The sequence below is a fragment of the Lepisosteus oculatus genome, chromosome 14, assembly GCF_040954835.1.
Source record: "Lepisosteus oculatus isolate fLepOcu1 chromosome 14, fLepOcu1.hap2, whole genome shotgun sequence".
Lineage (NCBI taxonomy): Eukaryota > Metazoa > Chordata > Actinopteri > Semionotiformes > Lepisosteidae > Lepisosteus > Lepisosteus oculatus.
This window is the reverse complement of record NC_090709.1, coordinates 10,125,846-10,150,701: the sequence shown is the minus strand read 5'-3', so window position 1 is coordinate 10,150,701 and position 24,856 is coordinate 10,125,846. Positions and strand designations below refer to the sequence as shown.

At 43.6% G+C, this 24,856-nt stretch overlaps 1 protein-coding gene and 3 non-coding genes across 4 annotated transcripts; 3 read left to right on the top strand and 1 right to left on the bottom strand.

Annotated features, from left to right (window-relative positions):
- Positions 1 to 7: 7 nt before the first annotated feature.
- Positions 8 to 8,111, top strand: LOC138242781 (zinc finger protein 436-like). The gene is made up of 2 exons (XM_069198332.1): positions 8 to 592; positions 5,042 to 8,111. The coding sequence occupies exons 1-2, from the start codon at positions 205 to 207 to the stop codon at positions 6,865 to 6,867; spliced, it is 2,214 nt and encodes a 737-aa protein (XP_069054433.1). The 5' UTR covers positions 8 to 204; the 3' UTR covers positions 6,868 to 8,111.
- Positions 8,112 to 14,490: 6,379 nt separating this feature from the next.
- trnat-ugu (transfer RNA threonine (anticodon UGU)) lies at positions 14,491 to 14,562 on the bottom strand. Its single transcript has one exon. It is a non-coding gene; the product is annotated as a tRNA-Thr (tRNA).
- Positions 14,563 to 15,349: 787 nt separating this feature from the next.
- trnaa-ugc (transfer RNA alanine (anticodon UGC)) lies at positions 15,350 to 15,433 on the top strand. Its single transcript is given in 2 exon segments — positions 15,350 to 15,387; positions 15,398 to 15,433. It is a non-coding gene; the product is annotated as a tRNA-Ala (tRNA).
- A 5,056-nt stretch (positions 15,434 to 20,489) lies between these two features.
- On the top strand, positions 20,490 to 20,571 carry trnal-aag (transfer RNA leucine (anticodon AAG)). Its single transcript has one exon. It is a non-coding gene; the product is annotated as a tRNA-Leu (tRNA).
- Positions 20,572 to 24,856: the final 4,285 nt, after the last annotated feature.

Genomic DNA, 24,856 nt, shown 5'->3' with positions numbered 1-24,856 from the left:
TGGGTGACTGAATAATTTTCTTTAAAGAAAGTTGTTGTTTTTCTTTAAAATAACTTCAGGTTCTGAATACGTAACGTCTTGACGACTGTGTTTATGCTTGAACAGAGCACAGCCCTGACAACAGGATCTGTGAAGAATAAAACATAAGTTGTTCTGTTTAAACTTCGGAAGTCAGCCTTTGTTTCTGACCGACTCTGAAGAAGGATGGCGGAGTGCTTGTTAAATCTGCAAACCCAGCTTGACTCTTTCATGCACGTTTTGCTCAAATCGATCGTGTATGAAGTGTCAGAAGTTTTTGGAAACAGGATGTGTGATTCGGAGGACGAGTTTCAAGACAAACTCCGCAGCGTCTCCCAGATCCTGGTGAGACGTGCCGTGTTTAAAATCACGCAGTGTGTGGAGGACAGTGTCGGGAGTGAAATGGCGCATCTGAAGAAGGAAAACGAGAGCCTGAAGTGGAGATTGCAGCTGTGGGAGAATGAGTCGGGAGCAGGAGGAGATCAGGAACAGACAGATCGTGTTGGACACACGCTTTCCTGTGAAGTCTCTGCAGAAATAAAAGAAGAAATGGATACGGAACTGCAGCTCTCAGGTCAGTGTGGTGACATGTATGAACTCAGTATGTGTGTTTAAAACCAGTGTCTATAACTTCCTCACCGGTGGGATTTTTTAAATAACAAACTTTATTTTAAAGAAAACATCTCGTAAGAGTAAACATTCTCGTTATCTAACAAACTATCAAAGTGTCATCAAAAAACTTTCCTCACTGGTGAGAGTATAGTGCAGAGATGCAGAGTGAAGTGGGAAAGACTTGTGTGATGTAGCAACGGGATTCTTTACTGGAAACTGAACTGTTTTGTCCGGTTACGGTGCTGAAAACACCTCGTTCACATTCAACAATTGTTCCACTGAATCAATTTGTAATCCAACGTCATTATGAAACAACATTTATAAATATTGTATTTACGTTGTATTGGTCTAGATTTAATATGTATACTAATGATTGTGTATATAAAAATTATTTCAATTGGTTTAAGTATTACCGTCCTCCACGGTCTGTGTCTGTATTAACTCCTCTGGAATATTAATCCAGTGTGTCTGTATTAACCTCTCTCTCTAAGTGCATTGTTTATGTACTGTACTGTGCAGTAAGTGTGTGTGAATCAACCCCCCTCTCTCTCAGTGCAGTGTTAATATACCGGAGTGTCCAGTCAGTGTGTCTGTATTAACCCCTCTCTCAGTACTGTGTTAATGTACTGTAGTGTTCAGTCAGCATGTCTCTATTAACACCTCTCTCTCAGTGCAGTTTTAATGTACTGTTATGCCCAATCACTGTCTGTATTTACCCCTCTGTCTTAGTGTAGTGTTAATGTACTGTAATGTGCAAGCAGTTTGTCTGTTAACCCACCTCTCTCTCTCAATGCATTGTTTATGGGCTATAGTGTACAATCAGTGTCTGTATTAACCCCTCTCTTTCAGTATAGTGTTAATGCACGGTAGTGTCCAGTCAGTGTCTGTGTTCACCCCTCCCTCTTAGTGCAGTGTTCATGTGTTGTAGTGTCCAGTCAATGTTTCTGTATTCACCCCTCTCTCTCAGTGCAGTTTTTATGTCCTGTAGTGTCCAGTCAGTGTCTGTATGAACCCCTCTCTCAGCAGTGTTAATGTACTGTAGTGTTCAGTCAGTGTGTATGTATTAATCCCTCTCTTTCTCAATGCAGTGTTAATGTACTATAGTGTCCAGAAAGAGTCTGTATTAACGTCTCACTCAGTGTAGTGTTAATAGACTGTAGTGTCCAGTCAGTCTGTCTGTATTCACCCCTCTCTCTCAGTGCAGTGTTAATGTGCTGTAGTGTCCAATCAGTGTGTCTGTGTTAACCCCTCTCAGTGCAGTGTTAATGTACTGTAGTGTTCAGTCAGTGTGTCTGTATTAATCCCTTTCTCTCTCAGTGCAGTGTTAATATACTGGAGTGTCCAGTCAGTGTGTCTGTATTAACCCCTGTCTCTCTCAGTGCAGTGTTAATATACTGGAGTGTCCAGTCAGTGTGTCTGTATTAACACCTGTCTCTCTCAGTGCAGTGTTAATGCATTGTAGTGTCCAGAAAGTGTCTGTATTAACCTCTCTCTCAGTACAATGTTAATGTACTGTAGTGTCCACTCAGTCTGTCTGCATTTACCCCTCTCAGTGCAGTGCTAATATGCTGCAGTGTCCAGTCAGTATGTATCTATTAACACTTATCTCTCAGTGCAGTGTTAATGTACTGTTATGTCCAATCAGTGTCTGTATTTACCCCACTGTCTCAGTGTAGTGTTAATGTACTGTAGTGTCCAGTCAATGTGTCTGTTAACCCACCTCTCTCTCTCAGTGCACTGTTAATGTAAATGTAATGTGATTGTGATATTATTACAGTAGACTTACTTTTTACATGGTAGTTAGGTTTCTGACAAAGCTAAATCAGAACACCCCCTTATACCCACTTATTCCGCTGTTTAAACAACCCAAATTGATCGTCAGTGTACTAGTACGCGTGTGTGTAGTTTAAAGCTTTTTAGATCACATGGCCTCAGCTATCACTATGTAGGGAAAACCGGTTCAGGGACGCCAAATATGTAATCATAGTGGCTCTCTGAAGGCACCAGTTCTGTAGGGTTTGGGCATTTACTGAGACAATTATTAATTGTAGCAGTAAATCACAAAGTCGATTCTTTTGAAGGCTTTAGAATCCAACCATGCGACATAACTCAAACAACGCGCACACACAGGTACTAATACACGAGGATACATTTATTAATACATAGAATATGCATGTAAAACTAACAGATCTTATCGAGAGGGTTATCAGAATACAAAAGATATATATTCAGTCAGTTACGAAGTGTTACACATATCAAGAGGACATACGTTCAGTATATCATTCATTAAGACCGTTTCGTAAAGTGAACTTGGTTACAACTTCTACATTAGATACTCAAAACAAGTACATAACTCTTAGGAATTAAATTGATATCAACTGGTTTGGATAACAATTGAATTCTCGAGCTGTAATGCATTGAAGTTGAATACTCATCCAATTTTTGGGGATTCAGATCTCCTGCGGGCACAAAGAAACAGTTGCAGGCTGTTGCTGTCCAGTCCGCGCTCTCTGGCTCCGTGCCAGGCTGTGCTGTGCGGCTTGTGACGGTGTGCTGCTGATGCTCACTGGTGTTGTTTAACTAGCACAGTTTGTGCACAGGAGAAAAGATGACTGTGGGTCCCAGCAAGTCAGGAAGAGGACCGGTTCGTTCCTGATGAAGAGCTAGTTCTGAATAGTGATTCAGCTGTCCACAGTTCCGACCTGTTCACGAGGCCTGCTGCTGGTTACTCTCTGGCAACCTCCACCCTAGACTCTTAGAACAAAGGAAAGTTCTGGCACTCGGACACACTGGCCGTTCCGTGGTTGTCCGGGCTGAGTCTCAGGATGGTCAGAAGGTGTGCTACGAGAATGTCCTGCCCTTTGGGGGCCTTCTGCTCCTGGGCCGTCCTGCCCAGGAATTCTTCTTTGAATTCCCTTTAGAATTGTCCACAGAATCCTCTCCAGAATCTTACTGAATATTGTTGAATCTGAATCTGAATCTTACAGGCTCTCTGTGTTGCCTGTTTTTACCTGGAGGAACTTCAGCTCATTGATTGGCTGAAAGTTCCATGGGCATCAGAGTCCCACGTGGGTTACTCGGCCCTACCAGTCCCTGATTGGTTGATCAAGGTGAGATATGAGTCACTTAGTCCTGACACTTAGTAATGCAGTCCAGATGTCCAACTGGCACTCCCTAGACAGATAGGCGCCAATGGATGACCATTGATCATGATAGCCAGGCTTAGCTAAGTGCATCCCCCTTTGGGAGCTGTCCTTATCAAAAGAAAACATCTTGCATGAATGGTTTCTCTGTGGCTGCACCACAGAGATGAACAGAGAAATGGGGCCTCATTTGGGAAGCTCAGAAACACTTAATTCTGCCTTATTAATAAGCCTCACCGCTACAACTACTATGCTGATGATACTCAAATATACATCCATACCAAACCTGACGCTGATGTGTCTGTCTCTATTATATTTAGTTGCATCTCCCATATTGAATCTTGGATGACTCAATATGTCCTTCATCTTAACTGTGACAAGACTGAAGTCATGCTTATTGGCACCACCCATCAACTTTGTAAAACCAATGCTGTAACTCTATCTGTAGATTTTCTTATACTTGAGCTTCAGTCTATATTGAAAAACTTGGGGATGATATTTGACGTTTGACCCATATGTGCAGCATGTTGTCAAAACATCTTTCATTCACTTCAAAAATATTGCTCCACTACGCCCTATGTTATCACTAACTGTGGCTGAAAAGAGTTGTCTAATCTTGAATCGACTACTGTAACGCTCTACTCTCTGGGGACTCTAAATCCACATTGAACAAACTTCAGTATGTCCAAAATTCGGCAGCCAGAATCCTGACAAGGTCTAGTGCAAGTGTTCACATTACTCCTATCCTGGAGTCCTTGCACTGGCTTCCTGTCAAGTTGCATGTCGACTTAACAATCCTCCTGCTCACCTATAAGGCTCTCCGTGGCTTGGCACCTCAGTACCTGTCTGGGTTATCACCCTACTCCCCACCTCACAACCTTCGCTCTTCTAATTGTGTTCTCCTATCTGTCCCCACGTCCGACTACAATCAATGGGTGATATGGCCTTCTCCTGTTATGCCCCCAAGCTCTGGAACTCTCTCCCCAAGGATATCAGAGAGTCACCTTCTCTAAACTCCTTCAAATCCAGACTCAAAACCTTCTTCTTTAGAAGACCCTTCATTGAACTATTCTTTACCCCTCTGCTCCTACTGTATTTAGTACCACCATCTACTGTCTCCTCTAACTGTGTGTTCTCATCATGCTTATTTTGTGTATTTTTTGTTGTTGGCATTCTGTAAAATGCTTTGAGAAGTCACCTTTAAAAGTGCTATATAAAATAAAGTTTTTTATTATTATTACAAAGATTTTGTCTTGTTCTGTTTACAGGTTCAGAGGCCAGTGCTCTCTATGAGGCTGGGGAAAGGGCTCCTCTTGAACAGAAGCACAGTGAGGAGGAGTGGGGCTCCAGTCTGATGCAGGAGACAGAGCTCACTGCTCCAGAAGGGAAAAAGACTCTCAGTGAGCAGCACACAGAGAGCAGACAGATTGTTGAGGTTCTGGACTCTGTGCCCATGATGAAAATGGAGCCTGAGAGTGAGACACCTGGGCTCTTAGTATGTGATGATTTTACAAAGAAGATGAATAATCTGGACTCAAACAATATTACACAAGGTTGTAATGAACTGGGCTGTGTCTCTGTACAAGAGCACAGTGAAGAACTGGATGTCTTTAATCTTACAGAGCAGGACATGGAGCCCCAGTTGATTGACTGTGCAGAGCAGCAGACTGATGTACCTGGTGAAGAGAACATTGTTGAGATACAGCACCGAGAGGAGAGTCAGTACAGGGAGGAGCAACAGCAGCTCCTACAGGGCTTGATAATTAGGCCTTGTTCTGTTCAAGTGGAGAGACTGTCATTACACAGTCTCAAACAATCATGTAATCCCTTAGCATCTGATGACTTTACACACAGGTTTAATAATCTGGTTACTGAGAAAATTGTTGAAAGTTTTAATGAACTGGAGAGTGTGTCTGTTCTTGGGCAAAGAGAGGAACAACTGAATGAACTGGGCGGTTTTAGTCTCAGAGAGCTGGAGAAGGAGCCCCAGATGATTCACACTGCTGAGCAGAACACTGAGGGACATAATGAAGAAAACAAATCTCACTTTCATCACACAGAGCAAGACCATTCCATAGAGCATTTGCAGAATAAGAGACCACAGGACGATCAGGGGATGAGGAAGAATCACTCAAGGCCTTGCTCAGATGGAGTGGACAAACTGCCATTATGGCACAGGGAGGAGCAGTGTTTCTGTCAGTCTAGCATTTCAAAACCCTATCAGCACCTTCACACAGGAGAGAAACCTTTCAGCTGTAGTCAGTGTGGGAGGAGTTTTAGTCAGTCACATGACTTAAAAAGGCATCAGCGCATTCACACAGGAGAGAGACCATTCAGCTGCAGTCAGTGTGGGAAGAGTTTTAGTCGGTCAAGTAACTTAAAAACCCACCAGCGCATTCACACAGGAGAGAGACCGTTCAGCTGCAGTCAGTGTGGGAAGAGTTTTAGTCAGTCAAGTAGCTTAATTATCCACCAGCGCAGTCACACAGGAGAGAGACCATTCAGCTGCAGTCAGTGTGGGAAGAGTTTTAGTCGGTCAAGTAACTTAAAAACCCACCAGCGCATTCACACAGGAGAGAGACCATTCAGCTGCAGTCAGTGTGGGAAGAGTTTTAGTCGGTCAAGAAGCTTAATAGCCCACCAGCGCATTCACACAGGAGAGAGACCATTCAGCTGCAGTCAGTGTGGGAAGAGTTTTAGTCATTTACAACTTTTAAAACGACATCAGCACATTCACACAGGAAAGAGACCATTCAGCTGCAGTCAATGTGGGAAGAGTTATAGTCAGTCAAGTAGTTTAATAGTCCACCAGCGCATTCACACAGGAGAGAGACCGTTCAGCTGCAGTCAGTGTGGGAAGTGTTTCAGTCAGAAAATCCACTTACATTCACACCAGCGCATTCACACAGGAGAGAGACTTTTCAGCTGTAGTCAGTGTGGAAAGAGTTTTAGTCACTCGCACCTCTTAAAACGACATCAGCACATTCACACAGGAGAGAGACCATTCAGCTGCAGTCAGTGTGAGAAGAGTTTTAGTCAGTCAAGTGACTTAAAAACCCACCAGCACACTCACGCAGGAGAGAGACCGTTGTAGCAACAAGGTTTATTAAAATACAAGAATTAAGTTTGCTGCTCCCTTGCCAGTCCCTCTCTCCTTCACCTCAGTTGTGCTTGATACAGAGTCCATTCAATTTGGTTCACAATTAAGGTGTTTTTCTAGCCGATAGAGTGTCCTGCTAAGGAACAGCTCCCAAAAGCTGGTACACATCAACCACCTTAACAAATGTCATTTCTAGTGACTAAAAGTCTGAGATTCCAAGGGAAAATGTCATTCAAAGTTGGTTTATGACCCTAAGGTCAGAGTGCATTATTACTCATCATCAGCCAATCAGGAACTGGTAGGGCAGGTTAACCCCATGTGGGTCTCTGATCCCCATAAAACTTTCAACCAATGAGCGACCTGCAGTTCCTCCAGGTAAAAACAGGCAACAAAGAGCCCCTGGGCCGGCTGGACACCTCTCCAGCACAGTTCCCAAGAGCAGGACATTCTCGCAGCGCGCCTGCTGGACTTTCAGCCTTGGAGCACCTCCTGAACATCCTCCGACTCGGTCCGGACCTCCACGTAACGGCCACTGTGTCCGAGTGGCAGGACTTTCCTCTGTTCTAAGAGTCGAGGGCGAAAGTTGCCAGCACGTAACCAAAGGATCCACCCGAAGTTAGCATCAGCAGCAAGCCTCATGCACAGGTCGGAACTGTGGACAGCTGAATAAGAATTCAGGACTAGCGCTTCATCAGGAACAAACCGGTCTTCATCCTGACCTGCTTGGACCCGCAGTCACTTTTCCTCCTGTGCACAAACTTTGCTAGTTTCAGCCAACACTAACTAGCTGGTCTTCAGAGAGCCCACTGCTAGAGCATTGCAGGAATCTCTCCCACGATGTCGCAAGCTGCACTGAGCACTGCCTGGCACAGAGCCGATTGGACACAGGAACAGCCTGCCACTGCTTCTTTGTGTCCACGGGAGATCTGAATTCCCACAGATTGGATGAGTTTTCAACATTCTGCATTACAGCTCAAGAATTCAATTGTTATCCCAACCAGTTGATATCAATTTAATTCCTATGAGTGATGTACTTGTTTTGAGTATCTAGTGTAGAAGTTGTTATCCAAGTTCATTTACGAAACGGTCTAAATGAATGATATACTGAATGTATGTCCTCTTGGTATCTGTAACTCTTCATGATTAAATATATACCTTTTGTATTCTGCTAATCCTCACGATAAGATCTGTTATGTTTATATGCACATTTTATGTATTAATAAATGTATCCTCGTGTATTAGTACCCGTGTGTGTGCGTTGTTTGAGTTATCCCGCAAGGCTGGATTCTAATACCATCAAAAGAATCATTTTGTGACTTACTGCCACAATTAATAATTGTCCCAGTAAATGCCCAAACCCCTACATTACTGGTGCCTCTTGAGAGAATACTTCAGGTGTTACCCCAGTGTCCTGGCCAAATTTCTCATTGGCCCTTAATAATAATAATAATAATAATAATTGCTTACACTTATATAGCACTTTTCTGGACACTCCACTCAAAGCGCTTTACAGGTAATGAGGACTCCCCTCCACCACCACCAATGTGCAGCATCCACTTGGAACGCTCACCACACATCAGCTATCAGTGGGGAGGAAAACAGATTAATGTAGCCAATTCATAGAAGGGTTTTAGTAGGAGGCCATGATTAGTAAGGGCCAATTGGAAATTTTGGCCAGGACACCGGGGTTACACCCCTACTCTTTTCGAGAAGCGCCCTGGGATTTTTAATGACCACAGAGAGTCAGGACCTCGGTTTTACGTCTCATCCGCAGGACGGCGCCTGTTTACAGTATAGTGTCCCCGTCACTATACTGGGGCATTAGGACCCACATGGACCACAGGGTGAGTACCCCCTGCTGGCTCCACTAACACCTCTTCCAACAGCAACCTTAGTTTTTCCCAGGAGGTCTCCCATCTAGGTACTGACCAGGCTCACACCTTCTTAGCTTCAGTGGGTTGCCAGTTGTGAGTTGCAGGGTGATATGGCTGCTGCCTTACCCATCATGGCCTCCTAATAACCCCCATCTCTGAACTGGCTTCATCACTCTACTCTCCTCCCCACTGAGAGCCGGTGTGTGGGGAGTGGACTGGAGCATCATCATCCAGGTGGGGCTGCACACTGGTGGCAGTAGTGGGATCCCCATGACCTGTAAAGAGCTGCACACTGGTGGCAGTAGTGGGATCCCCATGACCTGTAAAGCACTTTGAGTGGAGTGTCCAGAAAAGCGCTATATATACAGTGCCTTGCGAAAGTATTCGGCCCCCTTGAACTTTTCAACCTTTTGCCACATTTCAGGCTTCAAACATAAAGATATAAATTTTTTTATTTTATGTGAAGAATCACCAACAAGTGTGACACAATTGTGAAGTGGAACGAAATCTATTGGATTTTTGAAACTTTTTTAACTAATAAAAAAAAGAAAAGTGGGGCGTACAAAATTATTCGGCCCCCTTGCGTTAATACTTTGTAGAGCCACCTTTTGCTGCGATTACAGCTGCAAGTCGCTTGGGGTATGTCTCTATCAGTTTTGCACATCGAGAGACTGAAATTCTTGCCCATTCTTCCTTGCAAAACAGCTCGAGCTCAGTGAGGTTGGATGGAGAGCGTTTGTGAACAGCAGTTTTCAGCTCTTTCCACAGATTCTCGATTGGATTCAGGTCTGGTCTTTGACTTGGCCATTCAAACACCTGGATACGTTTATTTGTGAACCATTCCTTTGTAGATTTTGCTGTATGTTTGGGATCATTGTCTTGTTGGAAGATAAATCTCCGTCCCAGTTTCAGGTCTTTTGCAGACTCCAACAGGTTTTCATCCAGAATGGTCCTGTATTTGGCTGCATCCATCTTCCCCTCAATTTTAACCATCTTCCCTGTCCCTGCTGAAGAAAAGCAGGCCCAAACCATGATGCTGCCACCACCATGTTTGACAGTGGGGATGGTGTGTTGAGGGTGATGAGCTGTGTTGCTTTTACGCCAAACATATCGTTTTGCATTGTGGCCAAAAAGTTCGATTTTGGTTTCATCTGACCAGAGCACCTTCTTCCACATGTTTGGGGTGTCTCCCAGGTGGCTTGTGGCAAACTTTAGACGAGACTTTTTATGGATATCTTTGAGAAATGGCTTTCTTCTTGCCACTCTTCCATAAAGGCCAGATTTGTGCAGTGTAAGACTGATTGTTGTCCTATGGACAGACTCTCCCACCTCAGCTGTAGTTCTCTGCAGTTCATCCAGAGTGATCATGGGCCTCTTGGCTGCATCTCTGATCAGTCTTCTCCTTGTCTGAGCTGAAAGTTTAGAGGGACGGCCAGGTCTTGGTAGATTTGCAGTGGTCTGATACTCCTTCCATTTCAAGATGATCGCTTGCACAGTGCTCCTTGGGATGTTTGAAGCTTGGGAAATCTTTTTGTATCCAAATCCGGCTTTAAACTTCTCCACAACAGTATTACGGACCTGCCTGGTGTGTTCCTTGGTCTTCATGATGCTCTCTGCGCTTTCAACAGAACCTTGAGACTATCACAGAGCAGGTGCATTTATACAGAGACTTGATTACACACAGGTGGATTCTATTTATCACCATCAGTCATTTAGGACAACATTGGATCATTCAGAGATCCTCGCTGAACTTCTGGAGTGAGTTTGCTGCACTGAAAGTAAAGGGGCCGAATAATTTTGCACGCCCCACTTTTCATTTTTTTATTAGTTAAAAAAGTTTCAAAAATCCAATAGATTTCGTTCCACTTCACAATTGTGTCCCACTTGTTGGTGATTCTTCACATAAAATAAAAAAATTATATCTTTATGTTTGAAGCCTGAAATGTGGCAAAAGGTTGAAAAGTTCAAGGGGGCCGAATACTTTCGCAAGGCACTGTATAACACCTCCGGCTAATGAATCTAAGGTAGAGAGAGAGAGAGAGAGAGAGATCAGGCAGGAGAAATGGAGGAGAGAGGTGATTAAACTGACCCATGTGGCCTCACACAAACTTAGCCCCTCAGTAGTCCAGGGGGACAGCAGAGGACATCGGTGCCCTACGAAGCTTCTGTCACAGTCAGGGAGACACACACACACACACACACACACACACACACAGGTGGGGCTGGACAACACAGGATGTTAAAGTTGCCCTTTCCCCACCCCAGCCACCCTTTGTGTAAAGAAGCGCCTTCCCTGTCCCGTCCCGACTGGAGGATCTCATCCAGCTGTGTCTTGCGAGGCGCCAGGCGATCCTCTTCAACACCCCAGCTGGGCAGCTTGTTCCCGACCCCTGCCACCCTTTGTGTAAAGTAGCACCAATCGTTCACCTTTCCAAAACGCACACCATCTGAGTGTCCACTCCTGCCCCCTGATTCCCGTTTCACTGCTGTTTCTGGAATACGACTAGCGAATCTCCACCAGGGGAGAGTGTATGTACACACACGCACACGCACAAACCCGTTTCATGTACATGAGCAGATCTTAATATTCGTCTAATCCCCCCCCCCACGTATTCCTCTACGGCAGGTGGCGAAGACTGCAGCAACCTCGGTCTTTCTTTGACGGCAACATCCTGTTCACAGATGCCCCAGTACAGTGCAGAAAGGCGCGTTCGTACACAAGGGTACCTGCTGCAAAACACAAAACCACGCAATGTTCCACCCGCACGCCGCCATAGTTCACACCTTGGTGAGAATGCTGCATGCGATTTTACTTGAAAAGACATCGCTGCTCTGGGACCACATTGGATACATTTCTGTGCTGAAAAGAAGGGATAAGTCACTAGATCTCTTTATTCTCAAACAGAGGAGAATGGGGGGAATGTGATACAAATTTTCCAAATCCTTAAAGGTCACTGGCCAAGTCAGTCCAGCTGGCTTCTTCAGAGTGAATACTGAATCGTGGACCAGAGGGCACAGAGGAAGTGCATTTCAGACAGAGAGCTGGCGGTGCTACTTTGCAAAAAGGGGGGTGGAGGTGGGGAACAAGCTGCCCAGCCCTGTGGTTGAAGCAGATACCCTGGCTTCTCTCCAGACACAGATGGATGGGACCTTCCAGTCAGGACAGGAGGCACATCTTTACACAGTGGGGGGTGGGGGTGGGGAACAAGCTACCCAGCCCTTTGTTTGAAGCCCAAACCCTGGCTGGAGATGAGCTCCTCTAGTCAGGACAGGAGGCGCTTCCTTACACAGAGAGGGGTGGGGGTGGGGAACAAGCTGCCCAGCCCTGTGGTTGAAGCCCATACCCGGGCTTCTCTCCAGACACAGTAAACAGTAAACTCTCTGCTTACATCTGTTTTTTTCCCGTTTACAACTGTTTTTTTGTGCAATAGATGCCAGGGACTTGTGCAATATATTTATAATGTGCAATACAACTTTTTGTGTACTGTTCTGGTTTGTTCTTTGTATATTCTGGACTGTGAGCGACTCTTCTTTGTGCACTTCTCACTGACTAGACTGATTGGATTGGATTGTTGTATTATTGTATCATTTCGTTACACGGTCGCTGCGTTGACAGTGCTGCTGTCGCAGTGCAATTTCCCTCACGTGATCAATAAAGTATCTATCAGTTAACACGTAACAGGTTTAAATTCCCTGCTGAAAAGAGAAGAAAGAAAACACAACGTTTCGACCATGGAGCCTTCTTCAGGTTCGACTCGACTACGGACTCCCCACAGAAGGATCTCCACCCAGTACTCGACCACTCGGGGAAGTGAAAACGGGGCCCCCGGGTGGCAGCCATAACACCCCATGGTGACATGCCACACCGTCTCCGTCTGCGACTCAACCCCGCTCTCCCAGGTGGGGCGCCAATGAAAGGGTGTTGACGCGTTAGCGCGTTATCTTCCTGCACCGGTGCGAGCTGACCACTGCAGAAAATCTCTTCTGAAAAGTGTAGACACTTGAAGCCCAACGTTCAAACACGAAAAATCCCTGCCGTGATCTATTGACAACCGGCGCTCGGCGAGCTCGGCGGCCAGGGGCTCTGGCAGCGGCGACGGAAAAGCCGATCTGCGTCTTGGAAATGACGTGCCCACCCCCCTCCTGACCCGCTCCTCTACTGCTCTTACTGCTTTGTGCGAAAAACCCATATATGACCATAGGAAGCAGAACAGCGCAGTCTCCAATTACCCAGACAGTAAGCACAGGAATAAAGCTTTGTTTGATTTCTGAAACCCTTCCTTTACGTCCTGTTTTCATTCAGGTAAGGGTCAACTATATTGACAATACTACTGACAGCAGGAAGATTAAAATATTCTTTACTCAGCAGCTTATTAAAAACAGCTCCCATGATGTTCAAACCGACTTTTTACACAGAACACTGACAGAGCTTTTGTGTTCTGAATCTCTTTTTCTCGTGCTTTTATTTAATGTGGCACAATGCACTTGGATAGGGGTATTCTGTTCACAAACCAATAGCATTTAAACCACATCACCCACAATGCTGCAAGTAAGTGTTTTGCACACTAAGCAGGTCCTCTGACTTTTCCCAGCTTTGTTTTGGGTTGTGGAACCTTTATTTTTTTATGCTTTTTTGAAGATAACACTACAGGTAATACACTGGGACAGGTCGTCTTCACGGCTCAATAGCATTTCAAATACAACAGCCACACTGCTGAAACCAAATGTTTTACACACCAAACAGGCCCCCTAACCTTATACAACCTTGCTGTGGCTGTGCCCCTTTCTTTATTTTGTTATGATTTTCTGAAGATAACACTACAGGTAATACACTGGGATAGGTGGGTCGTCTTCATGGCTCAATAGCATTTCAAATACAACAGCCACACTGCTGAAACCAAGTGTTTTACACACCAGACAGGCCCTAACCATAGACAACCTTGCTGTGGCTGTGGCCCCTTTCTTTATTTTTTTCGTGTTTTCGAATTTCAAGCTAACTTTACCCCGGTACCATTGGTCAGTGCGGTCAGGTCGGGACTAAAACGATAGTAAGGTGCTGGTTCAAGCATATCTAGGCACGCCTTTCTCACTGTTCCATTGTGAACATCATCTAGAGAAAAAGTGGAATGTAATGTTTAATACATTATTGACCTTATTGATATTTTGAGGGAATACAAATGCTTTGCATGTATCGAATTACAGCACGTAACAACTGACTACCTGAGTCGATATCATTGGCAATTTCCAATAACGACCAACATCAGAAACTTCAAGAAAAATAAGATTCCATATCTTTGAATGTAGGGCAGGAGAATTCATTTATACTCCTGTTGCATCTTGAGCTAAACTTTTTTTTTTTAATATGACGCAGATTTGCTCAAGATACTTGTAATCGCCTTAAAGAGAGTTTTCATGAAGACGTACATCGGCTAGCTCTCCACTGTTAATTGACAGAACTATTGGAGAAACTGTTCTCATATAAGCAACATACAAATTACACATCTTAATGAACATGAAGGGAAATCCGGGTTGTGAATAACATAAAACTGTCACTTCACATAATTGAGTTCTTGAGACTGGCACCTAAGACCACTCAGCCATCCTGACAAGCAGTGGAGGATGCCTGTTGCTTTGTCAAAGGATTATTAACTACTACTGACAGTTCTTTTCTTATTATTACAGAGATTTCTACATTGCAAGACAATTGACGATTTAGATAAAGGTAAGTCATGGTAAGCAAACCAGGCACGGATGGGGTTTGAACCCATGATCTTCGATTTACAAGACCAACGTCTTACCACTTGGCCACTGTGCCCATGTTTTTTTTTTTTCCCATCAAGGCTAATACATTTTGAAAATAAAAAAAATCTTTGTGCACAAATTGCAACGGCAGGAGGAGTAAAACAAATATGACTATGATGTACAGTAATTGTCCACTTGGTGAAATATTCACTTTTTTGGCCTTCTGAATATACCTCTTCTGTGGAGCTGGCTTCAGACTCTGCTTATAGCGCCCGTCAAATAAAATAGATATTTTATTTTTACAGGAAGACGCATTCCAAAATGAATCTCTGCAGTTTTAGAAAAGTTTTGAATGGCGTATTTTATACAACGCACAAACAGTATTCTAATTGCAGACTGCAGATCTGTGCAGCAATCGTACTACATTTCACTGTGATTCTGAAATACTTCTAGCAAACATTCAGGTTTCCTTGAACTTTTAATAAAAAATGACTTTGCTTTCAATCTCTGATGTCACTGTAAACTCGGACGTGATGTTCCGCAGATGTGCAGTGTGCCTTCTTGTCTTATTCAAGTTTACTGGATTTTTTAAATGAAAATACAAACTGGACAATTTCAGACACATGAAGACTCATAAATGTCACTACAAATGACAAATTTGTAGTGTAAATCCGCCAGGCTGATTTACGTGTCTGACAATCTCTCTCCTCCCTCTTCTGCAGTGAGCACTATTTTTTCATTTTCTTCCCTTGTAGTTTCCTTGCTCTTTTACTGTCCCTTTCCCCCACGGAGAGACGGAAAACATGCCGAAATCCTGTTTTCCTGCAACGTCAGTCTGTGAAGGGAAAGTAATTTATGCAGCTTCAGTGGCGCAATTGGTCAGCGTGCGGTACTTGCACAGCGGAGTCATGCTGAGGGTGTGAGTTTGAGCCTCACCTGGAGCATTGTGGCCTGTCCTTAGCTAGTGAAAGCAACTATCCACTTTAGATACTGCTACTTATAGGTTGTCCTTAACTAGTAGGATTGTAGCCTGTTAGGTATTTGCTAGAGATCCAGTCTAAATTAACATCAAAGGAACAGGTAAAGGTCTATTCCACATCACACCCGAAGAAGGTTCCACGTTGTGTTTCCTTCTCCTTTCAGCATGGAATAAACCTATACTTTTTCCTTTGCAGCCCACACATGCTGACACAGGTCACTACTTAATTTCCCATTAGCTGTGGGCCCCCTGCTGATATGTACATTGATAGATGAGAGATATCTTCTTAGACGAGAGGTCTGCTGGGACTAAGGGAACACGATGGGGTACCCAAGATTTGAAAAAGCTCTCGCATTAGATTCTGTGTTTATGTTGTTTCCCAGATTTGTTTTTAATGTTCTTTTTGTTTTGAAGTTGTTCCTTTAATTATTTTTTTAAAATTTTATTTTCTGTAGTAGTTAGACTACTACAATGATTTACCTAGGTTCCCAGAAGGCTTCTCGCATTGTGGTTGTAGTGTTTTCGGGTTACAAGTATTTTTTTTTCTACTGATAGGACCCCACGCATTACTGTGGGACTAGTTAACTTAAGTTCTTACATTGTACCTGAAATTACCACATAAACTACTACTCTGTTTTTCTTTTTTTTAAGAAAGGCACAAATGATGTTTTTTTTTCTTGCAGCTGATTGGCAATGACCCTACAACGGGCCATTGCAACGAATGTGGCTGCTGAAATTTGTCAGCAGCTCCATACTAAACCTGTTCTCAATTGCAACAAACCTAAAATAACATATGATTGGCCTCTCTTTCTGTCCCCTGCTCCCGCCTCTCACTCCACCTCCCTCCCAACCTTTGTTCTCCCGCTACTTTACCTTTGCCTACTGCCCTGTCTCTCTCACACCTGAAGAAGGCTCCATGGCCGAAACGTTGTGTTCTCTTTCTTCTTTTTTTCAGCATGGAATAAACCTATTACTTGTTCCTTTGCAGCCTACGCATGCTGACGCAGCTACCCACCTAAAATAACATATGCTGCCCATTAGATGTTACCGATGTAGGAGACTAACTTAAACCACCTCTTCACAGGGTTTATGTAGCTCAGAAGAGGAACAGTCTATCGCATTTGAACTGTTCTGAATGTAGTGGAAATAATATAGTCACAAAGTAATGAACATATGCACCACTCGCTTGAAATATTTACTGTAGCTAAAATTGTTTTCTAGACACCACAACTATTCACAATGAATTTGATGAATACATGTCTTTATTAATAAAAGTGTAATTTATTAATAATTAAGATTAATGTATATCTTTATTAGTAGCTGTATTACCGGTAATGCATGTACAGTCCTTAATATGGGATAGTGAACTTTCAGGTATCCTGGGGAGGTAAGAAAACTGAAATGAAGGAAATACATATTTAAAGGGGGTGTAATTCTTAAATGTGTTCTGTTACATGTGGGTGTTAACTGAATAGATTGTATTACTTATTGTGATTTGACACATGTCTTTCTCAGGAGACAGCAGAAAAATTGGGGAATTTGCAGGTACAGTAAATAACTTGAACTGAACAGGCAAATGTAAGGTTATGTTAAAGAAAAAAAAACTTTGTCACCTTTTTCAACATGATTATTTAAGACAGTTTATTGGAACCGTATCTCTCCTCGATTCTGTGGCTGTGGTCCAACAGTAACGGTGGTGAAACAAGCAGAATGTGCGGAAAGAATTGGAGAGAACGGGAGACTCATCCAGTCAATAGAAGGGTTGTGTACGCTGAGAAGTGTAGTTTAAAAACTTAAGGAGCCAGGGAGGAGTCAAACCTACAATCTTCTGATCCGAAGTCAAACGCATTATCCATTGGCATTGATACCTTAAAGCCACCACTGTGAGCTTCGCGCTGGTATTGGTAATACTGTAGCACTCCAGTGTTCACAACAGCCCCCCACCACCAGAGACTCTGTTGTAACAGAAGAAATAAGGTTCTTGATCCCGAGATGAAGTAAAACATATGAGTTTATTGCATGCAAGGAACAATAAAGCTGAAGTCTTGTTTCCCGCAAGAAACAACAAAACCGAAGTATTGTTCAACGTACTGGTACAAACTTTTGGGTTATATGGTGTTTTCTCCTCCGTTTCTTACGTCACTTGGTCTGATGGTAAAGAGGGGGGTTCATGGTATTTGGCCAGTTTACGATGTTCTGGACAAATGGTCAGTTTAAGATTACACCCAGGGGGGTTCCTAGCTTGCATCTGCAATCCTTATCAGTTAACCCCCTTTCCTGCAATAAACCCCAGCTTGTGAATTAGAAGTCTAAACCCCCTACAGAAAGGATTAAATTCAAACCCCCGTCTTCACATCTTTCTTCAACTCAAACCCAGGCCTCCTGCATCACTCAACAGGGACCTAGCCTGTTGAGCTAAAGAGCAATCTCCCTTCAGTCCTGCGGCTGTGGCCCTGCTATTACAGGGAAGGGCAGTGACATCACCGCTCTGGTAAGCCGGCTCTTACACACTCAATGGTGGCCGTATGCGTTACACTCTCCCCCGCTTCACTCACCAACCTCAGCAAAGGGCTATCCCATCCCACTGCTGACACCAATGTAACGCTCCAGGGTTCACATGGGCATCCTCGCCACTGCCACATCAGGTCAGTCCCCCACCGTCGGGGACTCAAACCCAGGCCTCTGGCATCACTCAACAGGGACCCAGCCTGTTGAACTAAAGGGAGACAGTCCTTAAGCTCCAGCGGCTGGGTCCCTGTTGAGCTATGGTGGCGGTCGCAGGTTTGAGTCCCCGATGGTGGGGGGCTGACTTAAGTGGCAATGGCAAGGGTGCCCGCCTGAACCCCCAACCATTACAATACTATACATCGCTCCGGTCCAAATTTTCTCAATTAGATTCACGTGTTTTCTACTTGTATTTAGCTACTAGGTCTTTCATTTGGTCTGTTTTAAAAATAGCATCTCAAACGATTTGATGTGTCATGCTGAAATTCACACACGGGGGATGTCACATGAAAGACAATCACAGATAAGATGTTGCGTTTAAAAAGAAATCCAGAGTGGCAGTAGAAAACAAGGCCTTATACACGAGATGCAAGTGCTCTACCACTGAACTAAACTGACAGGCACTTTTACCTGCGGCTCTTTAATTGAGTTAGGGAGAGTGAAGGGTCTACACAGTGTACAATTTAAAGGTCGAAGCAAGACAATCTGATGCGAGGAGAATTCACAAAACGAGCCTCTGCTTTATCGTTTACTGAGCTTTCAATGAACATCTAACTGAAAGACATATTCACTATTTTCACTTTTTGTTTAAAGAACACTTTTATCACGTTCTGCACTCCCGATGGTGTTTAACGGTGCTCTTTTCTACACTCCTGATTTGAGGATCCCCAGCTAAAATATTTTTTAAATACAACAAAATTCCGATATATTGAATAGTATTTATGTTTACATTTATATTCACTCGTGCCAAAAGCTTGTGTTCTCTGCATATATCAGGATGTGGAAAGAGGCCCAATCACATCTGGAGTAGATAGTATTTAGGTCAAAGCTAATTCGAAGTGCATATCTGGGTGTGTTTGAATTACCTACGTGTTTGACTGAAGGACAAGCTCACGGTGCCATAAAAATTGACACTCGTCATCTTTTCTTCTGTATTCACAAGTTTTATGCTAAAGACAAAAAAAATTGTTGTCGTTTTCATGCCAGCTGGCACTAATTATTCTGCACTGACAGGGAAGATTAGTATTTTATCTATCGCAATATGTGTGGAATTTGTTTTTAAAAAAGTTGTTCCAGAAATGAACACTTCCATTAAAGTTAAGGCAGACACCTGTTGCTGTCCACAACGACCAACTCTGCATGGCAAGAAAGGAAGAAAAGCACTGTAGTGGTTTGAACCCAGAAGACAGGAGAGCTTCCTTCATCTATGTTTTTTGCGTGAAGGGGGGAAACCATGCGTGTGCTGCAAATAATCTTAGAATCGGAATGCTGTCCCAAATATCCGATCCGAACAATCTGCTTTACAGAGGAGCTTATCGTTGGCAAATTGAAGACCAGGCCGACCTCTTCTGTGACTCTTGAACACTGAATCTCAAGATTGTGAATTCAAGCTCCACGCTGGCGGGAAATTCCATAGGTAATGATCACATTTTCTTGCATGCTAATCAAAAGAAATATTAAGAAACTTTTCCCGATACCAGTTTTTTACAAAAGTAAAGGCACACGGCACATGTGTGCCACATCACGTCCGAGTTTAGTGACAACTACCTCAGAGATTGTCAGCTGGGTTGCTTGAACCTTTTTATCAAAGGTTCAAGCAAACCCGAATACTTTTGCAAGAGACATTTCAGAATCCCAGTCAAATCCAGTACGATTGCTGGATCCTTTGAATTCAACTGAACTATAGCACAGATCTGCAGTCCACCATTAGAATACTGTGGGTGTGCTGTATAAGCCATACCGCCCAAAATAGTTCTAAAACAGGAGAAGCATCATCGTTTAGGAATGTGGTATAAAGTGAAATGGTCTGGGAAGAGTCCTACGTTTGAACAGTTCAAAATAGACGTAAAGGGGTATTTACGGACTCTTTCGAAATGTAAGAACAAGCTGTGCGGACCTTATCTTTATTTACCTTGTGTAATCGTTTTTCATAAAGTGTAATTGTATTATAGCATGTGCCCCTGACGATTTTCTTGATATGTTATATGTGCTCTTGTTTGTATTGTATATAGTTTTGTTGTTCAAATAAAACGTAAAAGACACAACTTTCCGGATGCGGCTGCTGTAAAAATAAAATGACATCAAGGCTGCTTTACGCAGAGGTCTGAAACCTGCTCCACAGAAGACCTTTATCCAGAGGTGTTAAAGAAGTCGAGATCTCGCCATGAGAGCGGAAGCATCTCAGAAAATGCAGGTGCAGTCGGTTCCACGGTCATAACGCCACTAAGTCGGGCGACGCGCAAAACCCACCCGGCTTCCTTCGGGCAAGTAATGAGACAAAGAGACAGCACACAGCGGGTAGCGTGGCCGAGTGGTCTAAGGTGCTGGATTAAGGCTCCAGTCTCTTTGGGGGCGTGGGTTCGAATCCTACCGCTGCCAGGTGCTTCTGTTGAGACCTCCTTTCAGCTGGCTTCAGATGAAAGGGAGGGAACTACTTTTTGGCAGTCTCTCGAGAAACTAAGCAAAGTGTTTAAAGATACTTTCTCAGCTTGACATCAAGGCACAAAACAAAAACCTTCTTGCGTCCTCTCAACCCAAAAGCGCTTTGCCACTTTTTGCGTTATGGAGGGAACGACGTCTGCCCAGATCACTTTTGTGTCAATGCAAATCGTAGTGTGCCCTCCGTTTTAATGTTGGCTGTGCTGGCGTGCTGCTTCTGTCTGTGAAACCTGAATGTTCTGCTTCTTCACACCGAATCGTCGGCGGGGGTTGAGCTTGTTAAATCTTTGTGCATAGCTCTCTTTTGGAAGTACTTTGTCCAAGGTCAAAAGCGATCGTGGGATTTACTTCATGCGTGCAAAAAGCATGCCTCGCACGACAGATTTAAATGGGGAATGGAGCCTGCTTCTTGCTGTTTTTCCTGGGGTTGCAGTTACAAAGTTGATCGTGCTTTCACATTCTGTTAACAGTATTCACTGGCTGAGCTTTATCAGTTGGTTCGTAAAGGAATCTCTGCTTCGGTTCCAGAAAAGTCATCTGTAGTGTGTTTTTTTCCGTGCCCATGCCAGTCTTTTAAAGCTGGTAGTAATGGCGGTGAAGTTAATTTTTTATCCTCTTTAAAAGAATAAGGACGGGCTGGGGCGAGCTCCATTTACCAATCTTTCAGCTTACACCGAACTCGCGAACTGATTACACTGCAGAGCCACAGGCGCCTCGCTTTTCTCCATTCTCTGGGTAAGGGTGAAAAAAAAACTTTGCTGGTATTAGCTGGCCTGCTGGGAGTACCTCTTCTTCACTGATAAGCACGATTTGTGTTTCATCTTTCGCAAGCTGTATAGATTTCTTTCAAAACAAGTTGTTCCAGAAAGGAAACGAACACTTGCATTCACCTGAATTAAAAGGCATGGGATTTGCCCGTAAGGATAAATTCTGTACAATAAGACAGGAAGAAAGGCACTGCTGGGAATCGGACCCAGGATCTCTTGTTTACTAGATAGGCACTTTAGCCAACTATTCACAGTGCCAGCAAAGTGCTGTCCTTTGACACCCACTTGGACACTTCTCAACTGTGGGAAGTTCCATAGTTAATGATCAAATTCACTTGCATCCTAATCAAAAGAAATATTAAGAAACTTTTTCTGATACCAGTTTCATAGTGACTTTGTAGGTGACATGTTCTTTATGAGAATAATGTTTTGTATGCGATCAATAACAGCACTAGAAAAAAATACCGGAAAGAAATGATCTGTCACTAAGGAAATTCATTAAATGAAGCCAAGACATAATCAGAAAATCTATATCAAGGAAATGTTAATCACTTTACATGTTCTTTAGCGTTTATATATATATACATACTGATAGACTGTCACGATTATAGTCCCCCCTCCTTAAGGGTGCTCCAGCCCTTTCACTTGTCTTTATTCTGTGCACCTGCTCCCTATCCCCAGCCCACCTTAAAAGCCAGGCGCTGACGCTCATCCGGGCTCTGCTCTGATTTCCATATCGTGCGAGTCCGGGAGCAGGAAGCGCCTGGTCCTGTTAAGGTTTTAACCTCTGTTCCCGTTCCCGTTCCTGTTCCCCGTCCGCCGGTTCCGACCCGGCCTTCGTGGTTTTTAATCCTTCTTCTGATGGATCTCCTGGTTTTGGACTTACCCTTGCGTTTTGGATTTTCCCTAAGGACTACTCTCGGATTGTTCGCCTCGGCCACACCTCCCCCGTGCACCAGCGCACCTTGGACACGCCCCCTTGTCTTCAGCCCCGTTTTCATGCATGACGTTTCCCTAGTGTCTCCCCACTCCGTCGGACTGTCGTCCGCATAGGGTCCGGAAAGAACTGTTCGTTACAAAGACATTCAAGGCATTCTAGTCGCTGTACTCTAAATGAAATCACAGTACACTACAGGACATGCAGTGAGGAGCTCACGCAACGAATACTCTTGAACGCAACAAAAGTAATGGCACACGGCACATCACGTCCGAGTTTAGTGACAACTACCTCAGAGATTGAAAGCTGGGTAGTTTCAGATCACTTTCGATCATAGTATCGAAGTGCCGTCTCCCACATAACCGATCCACAGAAGAACTGTATCCAGAGGTGTTAAAGAAGTCGAGATCTCACCATGAGAGGGGAAGCATCTCAGGAAAAGCAGGTGCAGTCGGTTCCATAGTCATAGCGCCAATGTCGGACAAGAGCAAAAGCCACCCGGCTTCCTCCGGGAAAGTAATGAGACAAAGAGACAGGGCATAGCGGGTTGTGTGGCTGAGTGGTCTAAGGTGCTGGATTAAGGCTCCAGTCTCCTTGGAGGTGTGGGTTTGAATCCCACTGCTGCTAGAAGTTTTTGTGTTACAATAACCAAGTGGAGCAATGTGTTAAAAGCTACTTTATCAGCTTAACATCAAAGCAGGGAGAAAAAAGTGTTTCTTCTTCTCAACACAAATTCTTGTTTCCACCTTCAGCAGGGAAGTTTGTGTACCAAGATCACTTCTGAGTCAGTGCAAATCACAGTGCGCCCTCAATTTTAATGTCGGTTGTGCTCCTTTTATCTGTGAAACGTTAATGTTCTGCATTTTCAAGTCGAGTCATCCTCAGGGGTAGAGCTGATTAAGTCTTTCTGCATAGCGCTCCATCAGAAATAGCTTGTCTACGTTCCAAAGAGATTGTGGGTTTCACTTCAAGCACTCACAAATCATACCTCACATGTCAGATCTAAATGGGGAATTTGTTGGTTACAAAGCTGAACGTTTTTCCATGTTCTGCTGGAGTATCCACTGGCTTGCCTTTATCAGCTGTCTTGGAAAGATAAGCTGTGCTTCGTCTCAGGAAAAATCATTAGTACTGTCATTTTATTCTGTGCATATGGCTGATATTTAAAGTATATAAAAATCACGAGTTCATAGATTTATCCAAATATCAACGGCACCTTGTAAACCTGTGATAAGAATTCCTTCAATACAATAGTTTCACTCCAGGGAAAAGGCAGGGAAACATCGAGAATTCTTATTTAAAGACAACATCCGTATTGGATTGCATGTCAGCAGGCATCACTCAGAATTCCTAATATGATTTTGAATTCAGTTTTGCAGTTCTTTAGTGTTTTACTACTTTCAGAGAGTCCTTTATTGACCTTGCTGAAGCAGAAAAGCGACATAATCACAAATGTGACCAGTTTTTCTGCTGTTTCTGGTTAATAATGATTATTATTTTGTATTTTGATTAGTATTTTTTGTAGCGTTCTTCCTCAGCTTTTAAGTTATTTGGTGAGCAAGAACCACTGAGAACGAGTCTGAATCAATCAAGAACATATACGGTACTGCTGTCCTGTGTACAACTGCTTCGTCCTAATTGAGCTTTTCAGTGTTGAAGAAGACGTTTCCAATTTCGATTGCTTGTTTCAGAGGATGTGCTACAAGATCACAGATTCATTTGAAAAGATTTGGAGATGTATTGGCTGGGATTCAAACCTGGCTCAATTGCATGAAGGCACCTATACTCAGCAACGAGAGGAAAGGAGAAGGGGCCAGAGGTAGTGTGGCTGAATTGTCTAATATGCTGGATTTTAGGCTCCACTCTCTCAGGGGCGTGGGTTTAAATCCCACTACTGCCCAATGTTTTAAGACCTTACTTCCTGTGATTTGTAATATGGTCAGTAAAAGCACTTTATGTAAGTATTTCTTATGTCAGCGTTACAAGTCACTTACTGCTCCACAGGTCCGGGGTTCAATCCCTGGCATCTTCAGGTGTTTTATATTACTGTACTCACATCGCAATCTTCTGTTGAGTGAGAACTCTTTGCTCGTGTTCATAGAGAGCCAGGTTTACCTTTTGAATCTCACCCGGGATTTCCTGAGAGATCATTCAGCGAGCGAGCCCTCCCTCTGGACTCCGTACTGAGCTGAAAGCTGCACGAATTCCTCACTGTGTGTCCTCTACTGTTACAGGTGGTCCAGCGTAAATGTGCAGCACAGTGATATGAACAACTTGAACTTTTTCTGTATGTGAAGAAAAATGCAAAAGAGCATGTAAAGTATTGATCATATAAAATATCCATGGTACAACTCGAGAAAAAACTGAAGCACAAAACAACGACTTTTGATGATTACAAGAGATTCAAGAAACACAACCGTCCGCAGATGGGTTCAGATCCTGAACGCATAAGTCAAAAGAACAAAAGCGAAGTAAACTCTCTTCATTGTCTTATAGTTTATGTAATTAAACATTTTTTTTC

Coding starts and splice junctions, on each gene's coding strand:
- LOC138242781 (XM_069198332.1), top strand. CDS start 205: ATGGCGGAGTGCTTGTTAAATCTGCAAACCCAGCTTGACTCTTTCATG. Junction 593..5,041: donor TACGGAACTGCAGCTCTCAG/GTCAGTGTGGTG, acceptor TTCTGTTTACAG/GTTCAGAGGCCAGTGCTCTC.